This window comes from Gossypium arboreum, chromosome 6 (genome assembly GCF_025698485.1).
Source record: "Gossypium arboreum isolate Shixiya-1 chromosome 6, ASM2569848v2, whole genome shotgun sequence".
Classification (NCBI taxonomy): Eukaryota; Viridiplantae; Streptophyta; class Magnoliopsida; order Malvales; family Malvaceae; genus Gossypium; species Gossypium arboreum.
Window position 1 is genome coordinate 135,387 of NC_069075.1, and position 16,295 is coordinate 151,681.

Below are 16,295 nucleotides of genomic sequence, written 5' to 3' on the forward strand. Positions count from 1 at the left end.
GAAGTTGCAATTTACATTTGGGATCATCTTCCCTCTCCTCAGGTAAAGTTAAATAGTTAAATTTACTCCCGTGAAATTGGGCTCGATAATTTTAAATACGATATGATTATAGCACTAATAAATGACATGAGCACGATATAAGTATACAAATGCGTCAAAATTGGGTTAAAGTACAAATTTATCATCATACTATAAGTGATAATTGAAATTTGTTACTATGTTTTTATTGATGTTTGTCATTATATTTTGAAAATATCAGTAAATTTGCCATTAAACTTTTATGTGATTGAATTTTACTATTAAATTTACCACTCAATATTAATTTTGATGATTTGAAAATATAATTTAAAAAGAAAAATTCTTTCAAATTTTTATTTTATTAGTTACCAATAACTTAACTTATAAATATTAAAATCTAATTTCTATTTAATGAAATAAAACTTGAAAAATAAAATACATATATCATAAAAGATAAAAACTAAGTTTATTTTTATAAAACAACCATTTTATTTATTTTAATATTATATTAATTAGCTTGTTGTGAATATTAAAGTAGAACATAAAAATATATTTTTATTAAATTTGTCTTCAAATTAATTTAAATTAAAATTGAATAACATAATTCAATAAAAATCTAACTTTAGTGGCAAAGTAAAACAACAAAGGTCAATATAAAGTTAAAGTGATAAATTTATCTTTTGTTCATAAAATAAGATAACAAATTTACATATTAACCCGTCAAAATTTAATATACGACAGGGTTTTTATGCTCTAGTGTGTATAAAGCAAGCAGGAAAATTTCATTGAAAAACAGGGCAGCCTTCAACTTGTATTCCAGGAGCAGTAGGGCAACTAGCAAGGGGGCAATGATCATCTAACTGAGCACCCCACCATTTAGGTCCATTAACATTCCACATTTGCAATGTGAAGTAACAAAGAATAGCCATAAAAGCTACACCGGCATCTAACCCAGCTGACAATATATAGTTATGACGAGCCCACCAACCTTTATATCTCCTATACACAAAAACATTGAACAACACCCCAACACTACCCCAACACCAGTAGTTCACAACCCTGGCTGCTGGCAATGCCCCCGCACCTCCGATAATCAACGGCATATGAACGAGCTTAATCCACTTTTTCTCAGGGAACATACGGGACAGTATCCACACGGGCAACGGTGCAACAATCCCGATAAGAAAGAAGTAGTTCATCTTAGAATACAACCCGAGCTGACCAAACATTCGAACTGGTCCAACTACACCCCAAATGATGGAAGCATTGTAGAATATGTCATCACCAGGACATGTCCAAGGACTTCCTTTTGTCAATTTAGACGGGTCACATATATGTTCTACTGTTGTTAAGAGCCACCAAGCTGTCCCAAAATAGACACTAGTAGCCACCACCGTTCCTACCAACTTCGACATTCCGGGTATTTTCAGACAACTATATCGATATAAAAGTATCGAATCCGTTAAGAAAATTTACCTGGACAACAAACATCGACTTTGGAGGAACTTTCATATAATGGCCTAGTTTGAAGTCTTGTAGAAACATAACCGCCTGCGCCGCGCTTATATAACCGTATGTCTTGAAAACAACATTTGCCAACGGTTTTCCCGGATAAATGTAACCGATAATCAGCTCGGCGATGATATTTAGTCCCAGTTGCTGCACATGTATATAAAGTGAATATAACAAAGTAACATATGAACAAGCTGCGTATCGAAAATATACCTGGTTTGTGGTAGCCATAATCACACCTACTGGGAGAGTAAAGAACAAGGCCAAGCCAATTGCCAAAAGGACTCCCCAGTAAGGGAGTTGAAACTGCTTGCCAAAGCCTTGAGAAATAAGCACCGCTAGTCCGATTACGATGCTCGACAGCATATAAAACCACCATTGCGGTACTGCTTCATAGTTTTTCTTCATTATTCTATAATGAACATCACTAAACTTATCCCGAAATGTCGATTTCGTTTGTTGCCATATCATGCTACAAATACGAATCAAACAACAGCCGTTATTTGTTACCCAATATGCGTCCGCTATCTTGCCAAGCTAAAGGGTAAACTACACTCAAGCTCATTATAGTATGTTTACGTTTTGATCACTTAACTTTAATTTAAATAAAGAATTTTAATTAGTTTAATCACCATTTTATAACTTTTTAAAGTTGAATAACCAAAACATGAGCTTCATCGTAGTTCAGCCATTGGGTTTAGTTTACCCTAAACTAAATGGTAAGTACCTTACCTTCCATGGAAAAACACAACATGTGACACAGTAGCAACCAATGTAGCAAAGCTAAGACCATAAGAATATGCAAAGAACACACTCAGGTTAATTTTGCTATAGCCATCATATCCTCGTTGATTGAATTCGTAGGTCGTGAAATTCAAAATTCTCGAAACATCGTATTTCTCGCCGTCGTCGGTGAACACATGCGACGAGATGATCGGAAATCTCCTCGCTTCGTAGGAGTTAGTCCAGTAAGCTATAGGGGTTAATATATAAACTACAATGACAAACCCCAACATCATGTTGATTATAGCAAATGCAGGGGTGGCTAATGGCGATTGTAAAAAGCTAGCCACAGTTGACCAATCCAGTGCAAACGATCCTACCCCGAGACCGTCTCGACCGGCTCCAATGATTTGGGCCGTCACCGAATCCTTCCATATCCAACAAACGAAGGATAAAGCCGTAATCGACGGAAAAAGATAGTTTGGAACGATATAATACGCCAAACTCGATATGAACACCATGAGGAAGAATTGCAACCTTGTCAGGCCACCTTTTGGCCTAACCTCATCATCGTGCAACGCCCTACAATTACAATTTAGGTAAACTATCACCCAATTATGTTTTTTTTTTCTTTTTCGCCACATAATTATGAAAAGTTGCAAAATTACCATTCAATTATTAATAAATTTTTTTTTGGTTACTCAACTATGAAAAGTTACAAAATGACCATTTAACTATTCAATTTTTTCATTTTTGGTAACCCAATTATCTTGGATTTTTTAGTATTTCTACATTTTTACGTTTAGCTAACTGTTGACTAAAAAAGAAAAAATTAAATAGATAGGTGACCATTTTATAACTTTTCATAGTTGAGTGACCACTATTATAGTTTACCCTACAATTTAATGAGTTGGAAATTATAAAAATATGGGCTAAATTATTAGTCACTTTAATTTGCGAAAGTTATGAATTTAATTTTTGTACTTTAATTTGGTCGTTTTTAGTTTATGTATTTTTTTTTTAATTTTAAAATTCTAGTCCCGATACAAAAAAAAATTATCATATTTGTAATGTCATATCATCGTATTATTTTCATATATTATTTTCACTAAAATTTCAGTTAATTAATTAACAATCATTTACGTCAATCTTGAAATGTCAAAATTCGAAAAGTATAGAGAGTTAAAATAACCCAGTTTAAGAATTTGAGCTAAATCCACAACCGTACATATAGTACATGACCATAATTGATTTTAACCAAATAGATTTAATTGTTACTGTTTGGGTTAGGACTAGAATCTCAAATTTTAAAAAGTATAAGGACTAAAGCCACAACTTTCACAAAAATAGAAAGACTAATAGCCACAACTTTCGCAAAAATAGAAGGACTAATAGCAGAATTTAACCTAACAATATGTATAGAAAAATGGGTAAAATTAAAAAGAGACAGCACCTAAAGAGGGAGACCTGCACTAGGTTATTAGGCCACCACATATACGGTGAATCAACAAGAAACTTTCTGTAAATCCCAGCCCATCCATATCCAAGCATCTGAATATTCCAAAAAGAAACAATCAAAATTCATAATATAAATATAAGGTATTTTATGGTAAAACTACAGTGGAAGTTATTTTACTAATAGCCGGATTGCATTTTATTTTTTTATTTAAAAAATAAGTAAATTAACCCTTGTACATTAGATAAAAAGAAAATTAGTCATTTTTGTTAAAAATTTTATCCATTTCTATAGTTAAAAATTGATGTGATTGACGGAATAATCAGACATTTATACGTGGTGTGCCACAAGTTTTTAATAGTAGAAATTGATGAAATTTTTAGCAGAAAGGACTAATTTGTTATTCAATCTAACATACATGGATTAACTTGCCTAATTTTTAGTAAAAGAGACAAAAATGCAATCCAAATATTAATATAAAATCCTGCATTATACTTTAAACAATCCTCCATAGTTCTTTTACCGATATTTTTCCAATATATAATTCCCGGAAAAAAAAAACTGACCTGGGTAGTATGAGCTAACAACAAAGCAGCGAAAGGGTGTATCTGACCATGATAAAATGCTTTAACTATGGTGATAATGTTGACTGCATAAACATTGGTAGAACCAGAATTTGCAAATATGGTAATAAGAACATGTTCCTTAATGTTAAAAGGGCCTGGATTCAATGAGAAGGACCATTTGGTTGAAGGAAACAACACAAGTGTTCTGTTAGGTAGATATGTTGCCATCAGGTTTCCAAGTGGAAGAACAAGGATTTGTGCTGTGAGTGAAGAAATGTGGAGTGAATTTTGACGGTAATGGAAGAACTGGTTCAAGAAAGACAAGGCAGCACACGAGGCTATCCCTAAAACCCATGTTCTAAATGTCAAGCATGGTAATGTCGGATCATCGACAATTGGAACAGTGAGTCGGACTTGTTCTACTGGAGAATCATTTACTTCATCATCTGCAAAACAGGTTAAACCTGTTACAAATGACATATGTTCCATTTCATACAAAGAAACTGAAGAAGAAAATGAAGTTTACCAGAGGTTTCGTGGATGTCGATGTTCTTGGTCTGGAAAGACAAAGTAACCAGTTTAGAGTCTTGATGTTCCATGCCTCTGACAGACTGAATTAGCAACAGAAATGGGTACCTAACCTAAGGTTAATATTGTATATATGTATTATTGTGATGGTAACATTTCCATAATCGGCGGAGGAAACAGATTTACAAGTGCTACTCATATGTCGTATGGCTATAATTATAAATGAAGACAATTATGCATGCATGCCAAATGCAAAAGGATGGTCGCTGCCGCCTGCCTTGTACTCTCTTTGTTTTACTATCCCATCTCATAATACATGTTCTATTAATGTTTAGGGAAAATTACACCCGGTTTAAGTTTACGCTTTAATCATTCAATTTTAAAACGTTTTAAAATAGTCACAAAAATTTTTATTTAAATCATTAAACTATTTGAAAGTTTTTAATTAAGTCATTGAGCTATTAATTTTTTTTTAAAAAAAGTCATGCTAGCAAGTATCAAACTACAATTCAATAATCGATACAGTGAATCAGTACCTATTAACAAGTAAAAGAACATATACTTTAAATTCAAGTCAATCTGAGGGCTAATATTAAATATAAGAGAAGAAAATTATTTAGATTTTAGTTTATAGATTCGTAATGATCAAAATTATTTAATGAAAAAAAATAAAACGAATGAGAATTTTCAATTTATGTGAACAATAAGAATCCGTTAATTCACTTTCACAACTTCGACAATAATTTAATCCGAATTTATTTAAGAAAAGAAGTGGGCATCATATATTTAATAAAATGGTAGATAGATGGGGATGTTATTCACATAATGCTTACTTATTATGGTTCATATTGCATTTGTAATGAATTCATTACCAACTTCCCTCTTATATAATAAATAAGATTTTCCTTTGGGGACCTCCAACCAATTCCACTATTCTCCCCCTCTAACTTATCTTAACATTTTTTTTTTTAAGAAATATCAAACCTTACATCATTACTACCAATTTAAATTCATATATGCCATAAATCTATAATTTTAGAATTTTTTTTATTTTTATTTTTAGAAATTTAGTTTTTCATTTTTCAGATCTCAAAATTCAAGTCCAACGATTAACATTGTTAAAATTATTTTGCTAAATTTAGATTCATTACGTTGCCACAAAATGAATTTTTTTTATTATTTCAAAATGTCACACCAATAAATTTAAAAAATTTTTAACAATGGTGATAATTATAACTGAAATTTAAAATTTGAAAATAGATAAATTAAATTCTTGAAAATAAAAATACAAGAATTAAATTTCAAATATATGAAGAACACAATGGCGTTGCCATATTTTAACTTTAATTTTATCGTTATAATTTATAAAATAAATATTTATATTAATATTTCTATTTATTATTAATTTCTTATTTTTCTTTTTCTTGTTAAATTTTTTAGGAAATTTCAATTTTAAAATAACGATATGATTGATAAAATTAACATAAAATTGCATAAAATATCAAAATGGAAAACCCTTTCTTAATTTATCACTAAATCCAAGATTTTAAAAATATCTAAACCTATTAAAAAAAATCTAAGCTACAATCCAGTATATATTGTTTTGCATGAATCAAAATCTTTGGTTTTGTGATTCAAATCATATGCTTGGTCGCATCAATCAAACCTAAAAGGGTAAATTTCATTAGAAGTCATCTAACTATTAATATTTTTTTAGTTATTTAATTATGAAAATTATAAAATATCACTCAATTATTAGTATTCTTTTGTCACCCAACTATAAAAATTACAAAATAGTCACCAGGCTATTTTATTTTATCACCAGTTAGCAAGATCGATAACTTTTAATAGTTGGCATAATAGCAACTTTAATCCTCAACATTTATAAATTATTTCAATTTATTCTTGAATAAAAAAATTAACCCTTAACATTTACACATAATTTTTTTTTTGCTTTTCTTTTGATATTGAAGATTACTTTTAAAATAATGAGAAAAATGAAAATTGTTATATTGGACTTTTGGTGTTTCTATTTTTTTTTTGTACATTTTCAATCAAATTTACCTGATAAATTTATTGTTTTAGATTTTTACCTGAAAGGGTTACAGAGAAAAACAAAACTGTAAAAAAATTTTCAAATTATCCAATCTATAAATGTTGAGGGTTAGATTTTTCAGAATCAAGACTAAATTGATACAATGTATAAATGTTGAGAGTTAAAATTATTACCAAGCTAATTTTAAAAGTTGCTACCATTACCCGACCAGTGACAAAAAAACAAAATTTAAAAATTTAGATGATAATTTTATAATTTTTATAATTAAGTGACCAAATTTAAATTGTGTAGAGTTATCAATGAAGTTATATATGTAAATATATAATATTTATGAATTGAGTGTTGAGGATTGGTAGATATATTTAGGATGAGAAGAAAAAAGTAATATTTTGTACTTTTCTTCATAAATATATGGAAAACCCTACCTACCACTGCCATTGCCTCTCCTAAATCAATGGATCACCTTCAATTCTAATATCTATAGCTCAATCCAAATTTAAATTACATTATAGGAACTAGCATTGAATTTTAAATTCAAAGTTTCACATTAAATTAATTTAAAATTTGTAGAGGATAAATATTCAAGTTATACATGAAGTTTGATATAATATGTAATTTAATACATAAACTTTAATTTTGTGTAATTATATACGTTAAGCTTTGATTTTGATTCAATTGTATATAGTTAAAGAATGAATACATCAATTTATTTTTTATAGTGGATAAATATAAGTATTTGTGTATGTAATATGTAAACATAAAATGATGTTTTATCGATAATGATGTTAGTTGTTTTATAAAAATTGAATCAAATCAAAATGGTTTGTGTAAAGTTGCACAAAATCAAAGTTTACATATAATATTATGTCACGGGCTGTGGATCAAAGCTCATGACTATTGAGCACAAAATGCTCCATAGAGGTCAACTTATTGAATGGAGCTCATTTGACCCACATGAACTGACCCGATTTGTGGAGCTTATGGAGAAATCCATCTACTTGAAACATTGGTAGCTCGGTGAAACATTTCAATCAAACTAGAGTTACCAGGGCAAATAGGGTAAATCAATTGTAGATAGGCTCTAATCTTAACCATCGATGTAACTCAATTTGTACTGTTAATTTTGGGAGAGCTCAACTATAAATAGAAGCTTCTCCTTCATTTGTAATCATCCCATTATATCCAATTGTTATTGAGTTAAGAATATATTGAGAGCATTTACTCAAACACTTGGTGTGCATTGCTTTCTTGTGGCTTTTCAACACTGTTGCTCTTTTCATTTCAAGTTACTTCTACTATATTTTTTAGTGCCTTAGAAAATTTCCAAGAGAACTCTCAAATTCGAGGATTAAGTTGACTTAGGCAAATTTGAAGCGAAGAACTCGCCTAAGGCCGCATGAATTGCAAGACTAAAGATCCAACCCCATGACACATTCAACCAAAGTTCATGTATGGTTTTAAAATTTATCTCGTTTTTAAAACAGATAAGTATTAAAATTATACATGAACTTGATCCAATGTGCAATATCATACACAAACTTTTATTTTGTTAGATTTTATACATGAAATTCTAATTTAATTAAATTTTCACAAATCACTATCAACGTTATCGAATTAGCACAATTTTATGTTGATATATTACATACACAAACAATTATATTAATCCGATATGAAAGTAAATGTATGTAGTTCTTTTCTTCAAATGTGTATAATTAAATCAAAATTAAAGTTTCATGTATATATATATATATATATAGATTAACCATAATTCAAATTTCATATTATAATCAGCATCAAACAAAAATTTATATCTCAAATTATACATTGGACCAAAATTCATATATAAATTTAATATTTATCTAATTTTTAAAAATTAAATAAAAATCATTTTCACTCTTAATTTTCATATCTGCTTTTCTTTCATTAATTTGCATGGTTTTACTCTTAATAAAATGCCCAATTTAGGGGATCAACAATCCTCAATGTCACCATAAATATCAATTTATATTTCAAAAGGTGAGAGAGTGAATTAATCAAAATTTTCTCATTTATGCTTAATTAATTTCTTACCATATCATTAATTTATGTGTTGGTGGCTGCCAATCATATTTTGTTTATTTTTGGTCCTACATATGAAATTATTTTTTTATGTATTAAAATTTCCAAAAATCATTAAATAATACATATTTTTCTTAATTTTTTAAAAAGTTTTCAATAATTTATATTCATCATTACATGCCATGATTGAGCTTATTAATTGAAAAAGAAACATTTATATGAAGTTTGCTAAGTTTTTATTTAAAAAATTGAGGGTATGATGATACAATTTTATTTTATAGCATGAAAAATTATATATTTAAATTAAATTTCAGTATTTTTTATATATCTTGATATTAATTTACTTGAATAATAATATCATTAAAAAATATTCAACCATCTTCTCAAAATTCTTTAGCATTTTATATTTATTAGGTAAACTACACTTAAGTTTATTAAACTATTAATAAATTTATGTTTTGATTATTCGATTTCAAAACGTTACAAAATGATCATTGAATTATTCGAAAAATTTTATTTAAGTCACTAAACTGTTAAAATTATTGTTGTATAGGCTTCTTTGTTTGTACCGCCTGTACCAACAAAAAGCTATCATATCTCTTATTTTCTACAATTTAGTTTTTTTTTTCTTAAAACAACTTTGAATATCACAGATCTATGAAACTAAGACTAAAACAATTTTCTGCTTCGATTTTTGACATTGGCTTTAGATTGACTTGAACTTAAGGTATGTTTTTCTACCTATTAATGGGTACTAATTCATCATACCAATTGACAAACCATTGCTTAGAACTCGCTAGTCGGACTTTCAATAAAAGGTAAACTACCTTGAATTTTTGGGTGTTTCTATTTTTAAGTTAGCTAGGTAGTGACCAAAAAAATAAAATTGAATAGTTGGGGGACTATTTTGTAACTTTTTATAGTTGAGTAACAAAATATATATATAGTTGGATGAATTCTATTATAGTTTACCCTTAAAAAAAAAGTTAACAACCTAATCACTTAAATAAAAATTTTCGAATAATTCAGTGGCTATTTTATAACTTTTTAAAATTACATGACCAAAACGTAAATATATTGATAGTTTGATGACCCTATAGTTTATTAATAGGTTTTTGTATCCAATGAAGGCCGGTCCATTTGGAATTTGTAAACACTCATAAAAAAACACCCTTTCTCTCACTATATATCTCAAGCTTCCATTTTGTTATGTTCTCTCTCTTTATAAAAGGCCAAACTCAACTGAGTGGTGGTGGGTGCGGCTGTAACTGTTTAAGAAGCTACCCAAACATCTCTCTGTCTTCTTCTACAGTCCTTTGCTTTCTCCTTTAACCCAAATCTCTCGTTCCCTTAACCTTCCCAATTCCACGGTCATCTCATAATTTCATTTCATTGGTACTCTCTCTCTCTCTCTCTCTCTCTCTCTCTCTCTCTTACCTTTTTTTAGCTTTAATGGCGTTTTTACTTATCTTTGCTTAATACTAGTAGTTTCTCTCCTATTATCTTGGTTTTCAGTGATTGGGTTTTTCTTTTTAGCTTTGGATCTGTCTTGGGTTTTTACTTAAAACTCTTACTCTTTTCTATCATTGATGGAGATCTGGTTTCACTCAAATGTTTCACTGTTTTGGGATATCTCTTTTGGGGGGGAAGTTTGTATTTTTTTTTTGAATAAAAATTTGCATATGTAAATGAAAGAACCTTGCATGCTGTTTTATGATTGATTCTTTTGTATTTACTGGGATTTCTCCATCTAACACACAAAAAAAAGTGTTCTAATGGCTAATTTTCTCTCTTTAGGTGAGAAATTTGTTTCATTTTTTAAGACATTTCTAGTATTTGTAATTCAAATATGCTTCTAGGATTCTTTTCCCATTGTAGTTCAGCTAGTTGTAGGTAAACGTACATGGAGGCCCTTGTATTGCATTTTGCTTCCTTTACCCAAAAAAAATTGGACAAATTAGTCTCAAACTAGTCATTTGTGGTAAAAGTTTTATCTATTTTTAGTGCTAAAAACTAGCGTGGCGGAATGAAATTTTAAATGAAGTATCAATTTGCTCTTTATTTTAATGTACAAGGACCAATATGGCCATTTTTTTTTAGTAAAAATGCAATCTCACTCCTAGTACAAGGGCTTCCATGGTACTTTTACCAGTAGTTATATTATCTGACCTCAGACCTCAGTTAATCATGATGAGTTGTTCTTATGATAATTTTGTCTGCTTTGTATGATTAGCTTTTGGTTGGAGTTAGAGGAAGCAGCTATGTTGAATTTCAAATGGAGATATGGTGCTGTTTGTAATGATTTTTGGACTGTGTATTTGTGAGATTTGAACCTCGCTGCTAATGGCCTCAAAGGTTTCCAAGACAAGCAAATCCGAGCTGGCTACTCTTGAATCGGTAGGGACTACATCGAAACAAGTTGTGGGAGAGGCTTCCGAAAAGAAAAGGTCACCGATTTTAGATCAAAATGGTTCTGTTGAATCTTTAACTAATAAGTTGGAATCAAGTTCATTGGTGTCATGTCTTAAAAAAGCATCGAGTGGAGTAGATTCATCCATTTACGAGGCTAGAGATTCACCTGAAATCTCTGTTGATCAAGAAAAGAAAACATCGGAATATGGAAGTGTTAAAAGCAGCTCGGTATCTGCCAAAGTTAGCGACGGGACTAGTAGTCTTGCCAAGATTAGTGACCGTCTTGATTATGTTGAGAGTGGCAAGAGCAGCATATGTAGAGGCAGTACAAGCAGTGATGTGAGCGATGAAAGCTCGTGTAGCAGCTTTAGTAGTAGTATCAATAAGCCTCATAAAGCGAACGATTTGAGATGGGAAGCTATCCAAGCTGTTAGGGCAAAAGATGGGATTCTCGGTTTAAGCCATTTTAGACTACTAAAGAGGTTAGGTTGTGGCGACATTGGGAGTGTCTATCTATCAGAGTTGAGTGGAACTAAGTGTTATTTCGCAATGAAAGTTATGGACAAAGCATCTTTAGCAAGTCGTAAAAAGCTGCTTCGAGCTCAAACAGAAAGAGAGATACTGCAATCTCTTGATCACCCGTTCCTTCCTACTCTTTACACGCATTTTGAAACGGAGAAGTTCTCGTGTTTGGTAATGGAGTTCTGTCCTGGTGGAGACTTGCACACCCTTAGGCAGAAGCAACCAGGGAAACATTTTCCGGAACAAGCAGTAAAGTATAACAAATAAACTGAAAATGCCGCAGTTTCTGATGTTCTTGAAACATGTATGCTGATATTTGAAACTCTTGTATGCTATTTTGCAGGTTTTATGTAGCAGAGGTCTTGCTAGCACTAGAATATCTTCACATGCTCGGGATTATCTATCGTGACCTTAAACCCGAAAATGTTCTTGTAAGAGAAGATGGTCATATAATGCTTTCTGATTTCGATCTTTCCCTTCGTTGTACTGTTAGTCCGACTCTTGTCAAAACGTCTTCTCTCGAATCAGAGCCGTTAAGGAAGAACCCTGTTTATTGTGTTCAGCCTGCTTGCATCGAACCTTCGTGCATTCAACCAGCTTGTGTTGTTCCAACAACATGCTTTTCTCCCCGTCTCCTTTCTAGCAAGTCCAGGAAAGACCGCAAGCTGAAAAACGAAGTCGGTAACCAAGTGAGTCCTTTACCTGAGCTAATAGCAGAGCCAACCGATGCACGTTCAATGTCATTCGTCGGGACACATGAGTACTTGGCTCCAGAGATCATCAAAGGTGAAGGCCATGGAAGTGCTGTTGATTGGTGGACTTTTGGAATCTTCCTCTATGAACTCTTGTTTGGTAGAACTCCTTTCAAGGGATCCGGGAACCGAGCAACATTGTTCAATGTCGTAGGACAACCTCTTCGGTTTCCAGAATCACCCATTGTGAGTTTCGCAGCAAGGGACCTCATACGAGGTCTACTCGTAAAGGAACCACAACATAGATTGGCTTATAAGCGAGGTGCAACCGAGATTAAACAACATCCTTTCTTCGAAGGTGTGAATTGGGCATTGATTCGTTGTGCTACTCCACCCGAGATTCCAAAGCCAGTCGAGCTTGAACGAGTACCAGCTTCACCGGCATCAACAAGTGAAAAGGTTGCTGTCAATGCAGCTGCTTATAATCAGAAAGGTTCAGACAATTATCTCGAGTTTGATTTCTTTTAGCGGTTGCCAGTATTAAATCGCAGAACCGAATTTGTTTCTTTTTAACAGGAAGAATTATTATGAACATCTCAATGGTTGTCAGTCATCCGAGGCTGAAGGTTTCTTGTTGATGGAAACATTACATGGAGAAAATTGTATGTCTGTTGTTGCTACCTATTTAACAAATTTGAATCTGCATTTCGTAATTATTTCATGAATTAATATATGATCTCAAACAGAGAGCAATGTGGCACAACAGACCAGAACATTCATGTATGAACTCCAAAACGATATCTGGTAATAAGATTGTAACAATCATGAGAGAAATAATGGGACATACAGTGGAACTTGTTTAGTACCGTGTTTCATAATGCTAAAAATGAAATTCTTAGAACTTGGTGGGTCTGAAACACATGCACGCAAAAGAATCGTTACGGCGATCATCATCAGCTTCCGGCAACACCTTGAACTGGTCTTCATTGGCAGCTGGAGATTGTGAGGGCAATGGTGAGGGCAACTGCAATTCGAGCATTTGGGCAGTCGCGTCTTTTCCTTCACATATGACCGTGACCTTGCAAGTACTTGGTGCAGTCTCAAATATTTGATGAGCTATCCGAACACCTCTCCTTGACTTCACTTTCCTAAAACACGCCATCAAAACAAGACAACGATAAAGACAGAGAAACAGAACATAGAAAAGGGTTCTAAGAATATATAGATGTGTGTGTGTGTGCGCGCGCGCGTGTGATTACCTTGAAGTTGAGAAGTTGGAGTTGGAGGTTCCAACCACTAGCTTTGTAATGTTTAGAATAGGTATTAGATCTAATATGGCTTTTGCAACCATATCACTTTCAACAAGCATCGTATCTACCTTAACCTGTTATAAATAAAACCAATTGGTCTATAATCTGTTAGGTTTTGATTAAATTCTGCTATTACTCCCTGTACTTTACAGAAATCATAGATTTAGTCTTATACTTTAATTTGATCAAATTTTGTCCCTATATTTTTCAAAATTTAAAATTCACTAAGTGATAATTGTTAAATTCACTAACTTAAATTCCGCTATTTCCAAAATCTGACACCCTAAACGAATTATCATATGTATAATGTCTTGTCAGTTTATTATTTCTACATATTACTTATTACAAATTCAATTAATGGATTGATAATAATCATTTGCATTAAGATTAAAATTTCAAAATTCGAAAAGTCTAAGGACTTTTAAATGATCCGATTGGAGAATATGGATCAAATCTACGATTGTATGCATAGAACATACTAGTAATTGAATTTAACTGCTTATGTTTGAGTTAGCATGGGTGAATCAAAAAATTCTTTTAAGGGGAACAAAATTTAATATAAATTTTTGAGAGGTCAAAACGTAATTTTATTATTTATTAATTTATAATTTCAGCATTTTTAAGGGACTAAAAAGAATTTTTTCCATTTTTGGGACAAAGTCAATTTTTACCATATATTAATTTATATTTTTATTATTTTAGAGAGGACTAAGCAGATAAATTTTCATTGGAGGGGCCAAGTTCCCTGCCGGCCTCTTAAATTCACCCTATAGGTTTGGACTAAAACTTGAAAATTCAAAAAGTAAAGGATTAAGAATTGACACAGGGACTAAAATCGACCATTTCAAAAAGGACAGGGACTAATAGAAAATTTTAACCGTCAAATTTTCCTTCGAAAAAACCAATGCAACTAAATACTAAATAACGTTTACGGTACCTTAGAAGCGGAGCAGATATCAATATATTTTTGGAGCAGTTGGCGTCTCTTCCCTCTTTCTTCCGCCATATAACTCTCCACTTGTGATGCCGATACTTGACTCTTCGGCAGCTTTCCTACTATCGTCAAAAACCAAAGTAATGCATTAATTGACGATCCGACTCGACCCTTCGAACCGAGTCGGATTGAAAAAAAATTATGGTGAATGAATTTAAATTTAATTACATGGAGAAGGAATGTAGTGAATCTCGGGAAACACGTGGATGAGATAAACAGTAGTGGAAGAACCATTGATAAAATGAGAGATCGTCCATGACAGTGCATCGATACTTGATTGACTCTTCCCTACCGCTACGTATACATTATCTTCATCGTCATCTCTTGCCGCTACGTCAAAAGAAAATAAACTGTTGATCTCTTCTTCTTTGATCGACGATAAGGGTTCCCCGTCGTGAATTTCAAATAATTCACTCCCTTCTTCTTCTTCTATTTCTCTTATACTGCTGGAGAAGGTGTAATTGTGAGCTGGTTCCGTTGGCGGTATCCACATTTTCTTGGGAAAAATTGATGAGCTTGATGGTTACCTATAGAAATTAAGCTTCATTGATGCATTATGAAATTAAGAAAGGAAATGAATTAAATTATAGGTTTATATATAGCTTTCAAAGTCCAACTCTTTGCCTTTTAATTTGACTTTTCTGAAACGTTAGTGAAAGCGATTGCATTTTTGAGTAAATTATTATTAAATTATTTAGTAAGTTGATGATTTGGTCACTTAATTTCAAAAAGTTACAAAATGATCACTGAGCTATTCGAAAATTTTTATTTAAGTTACTGGACTGTTAAAAATTATTGTTGTTTGTCCTCCTCTATCTGCACTACTTGTACCATTCAAAAACTCTTATTCCTCATCTCTTTTACATTTCATTTTTTTTAAAACAACACTGAACGTTACAAATCTACAAACCAAAATCTAAATAGCTTTCTTCTTTGATCTTTAACATTGGTCGTCAGATCAATTTGGATCTATGGTATGTGCTTCTACTTGTTGGCAGCTACTAATCCACTATACTGATCATTGAATCATCGCTTGAAGCTTGCTAGTCATACTTTTTTTTAAAAATAAACTTAACAACCAATGACTTAAATAAAAAATTTCGAATAGTCCAATGACTATTTTGTAACTTTTTAAAGTTGAAAGATTAAAACGTAAACTTATTAATTATTTAGTAACTTTAAATGTCTAGAAAATTGAATTAATGTGAAATTCATGAAATTTGAGCTTCAAGTTTGGCTTTTTTTTAATTTAGATTTTATTTTAAATCTTATGGATTATGTCTAAATATATTTTAATTATTATAAATATTAAAAGGTAAATTATTTATGTTTACAACTATGATTTTACTGGAGAAATGATTGTACAAAGTAGATATCTTATCTATTTTCAATAGTTTAATATCACATCAACAATTTCATCTTGAATTTTAGGATTTTCGTATAATTTT

General features: G+C 31.5%; 3 protein-coding genes across 3 annotated transcripts; 1 reads left to right on the forward strand and 2 right to left on the reverse strand.

Moving 5' to 3' along the window:
- Window positions 1-670: 670 nt before the first annotated feature.
- On the reverse strand, window positions 671-4,907 carry LOC108481112 (oligopeptide transporter 1-like). The gene is made up of 7 exons (XM_053030170.1): window positions 4,802-4,907; window positions 4,276-4,721; window positions 3,707-3,804; window positions 2,263-2,835; window positions 1,744-2,002; window positions 1,495-1,677; window positions 671-1,424 (listed from the first exon to the last, which is right to left on the reverse strand). The coding sequence occupies exons 1-7, from the start codon at window positions 4,872-4,874 to the stop codon at window positions 801-803; spliced, it is 2,256 nt and encodes a 751-aa protein (XP_052886130.1). The 5' UTR covers window positions 4,875-4,907; the 3' UTR covers window positions 671-800.
- Window positions 4,908-10,047: 5,140 nt separating this feature from the next.
- Window positions 10,048-13,236, forward strand: LOC108483268 (serine/threonine-protein kinase D6PKL2). The gene is made up of 4 exons (XM_053029736.1): window positions 10,048-10,312; window positions 11,151-12,105; window positions 12,195-13,036; window positions 13,120-13,236. Exons 2-4 carry the CDS (start codon window positions 11,261-11,263, stop codon window positions 13,179-13,181), a joined length of 1,749 nt encoding a protein of 582 aa, XP_052885696.1. The 5' UTR covers window positions 10,048-10,312; window positions 11,151-11,260; the 3' UTR covers window positions 13,182-13,236.
- On the reverse strand, window positions 13,047-15,405 carry LOC108483269 (U-box domain-containing protein 35). The gene is made up of 4 exons (XM_017786554.2): window positions 15,016-15,405; window positions 14,791-14,909; window positions 13,803-13,927; window positions 13,047-13,691 (listed from the first exon to the last, which is right to left on the reverse strand). The coding sequence occupies exons 1-4, from the start codon at window positions 15,338-15,340 to the stop codon at window positions 13,439-13,441; spliced, it is 822 nt and encodes a 273-aa protein (XP_017642043.1). The 5' UTR covers window positions 15,341-15,405; the 3' UTR covers window positions 13,047-13,438.
- Between the last annotated feature and the right edge of the window lie 890 nt (window positions 15,406-16,295).

Excerpts from the sequence above, each read along its gene's own strand:
- LOC108481112 (XM_053030170.1), bottom strand. The coding sequence starts at position 4,874 with ATGGAACATCAAGACTCTAAACTGGTTACTTTGTCTTTCCAGACCAAG. Across the intron at positions 2,003-2,262 it reads GTTGTGTTTTTCCATGGAAG|CATGATATGGCAACAAACGA; the intron begins GTAAGGTACTTA and ends TCGTATTTGTAG. Across the intron at positions 1,678-1,743 it reads TTATGGCTACCACAAACCAG|CAACTGGGACTAAATATCAT; the intron begins GTATATTTTCGA and ends ATACATGTGCAG.
- LOC108483268 (XM_053029736.1), top strand. The coding sequence starts at position 11,261 with ATGGCCTCAAAGGTTTCCAAGACAAGCAAATCCGAGCTGGCTACTCTT. Across the intron at positions 12,106-12,194 it reads TTTCCGGAACAAGCAGTAAA|GTTTTATGTAGCAGAGGTCT; the intron begins GTATAACAAATA and ends GCTATTTTGCAG. Across the intron at positions 13,037-13,119 it reads AGCTGCTTATAATCAGAAAG|GAAGAATTATTATGAACATC; the intron begins GTTCAGACAATT and ends TCTTTTTAACAG.
- LOC108483269 (XM_017786554.2), bottom strand. The coding sequence starts at position 15,340 with ATGTGGATACCGCCAACGGAACCAGCTCACAATTACACCTTCTCCAGC. Across the intron at positions 13,928-14,790 it reads ATATCTGCTCCGCTTCTAAG|GTTAAGGTAGATACGATGCT; the intron begins GTACCGTAAACG and ends TATTTATAACAG. Across the intron at positions 13,692-13,802 it reads TCCAACTTCTCAACTTCAAG|GAAAGTGAAGTCAAGGAGAG; the intron begins GTAATCACACGC and ends GGCGTGTTTTAG.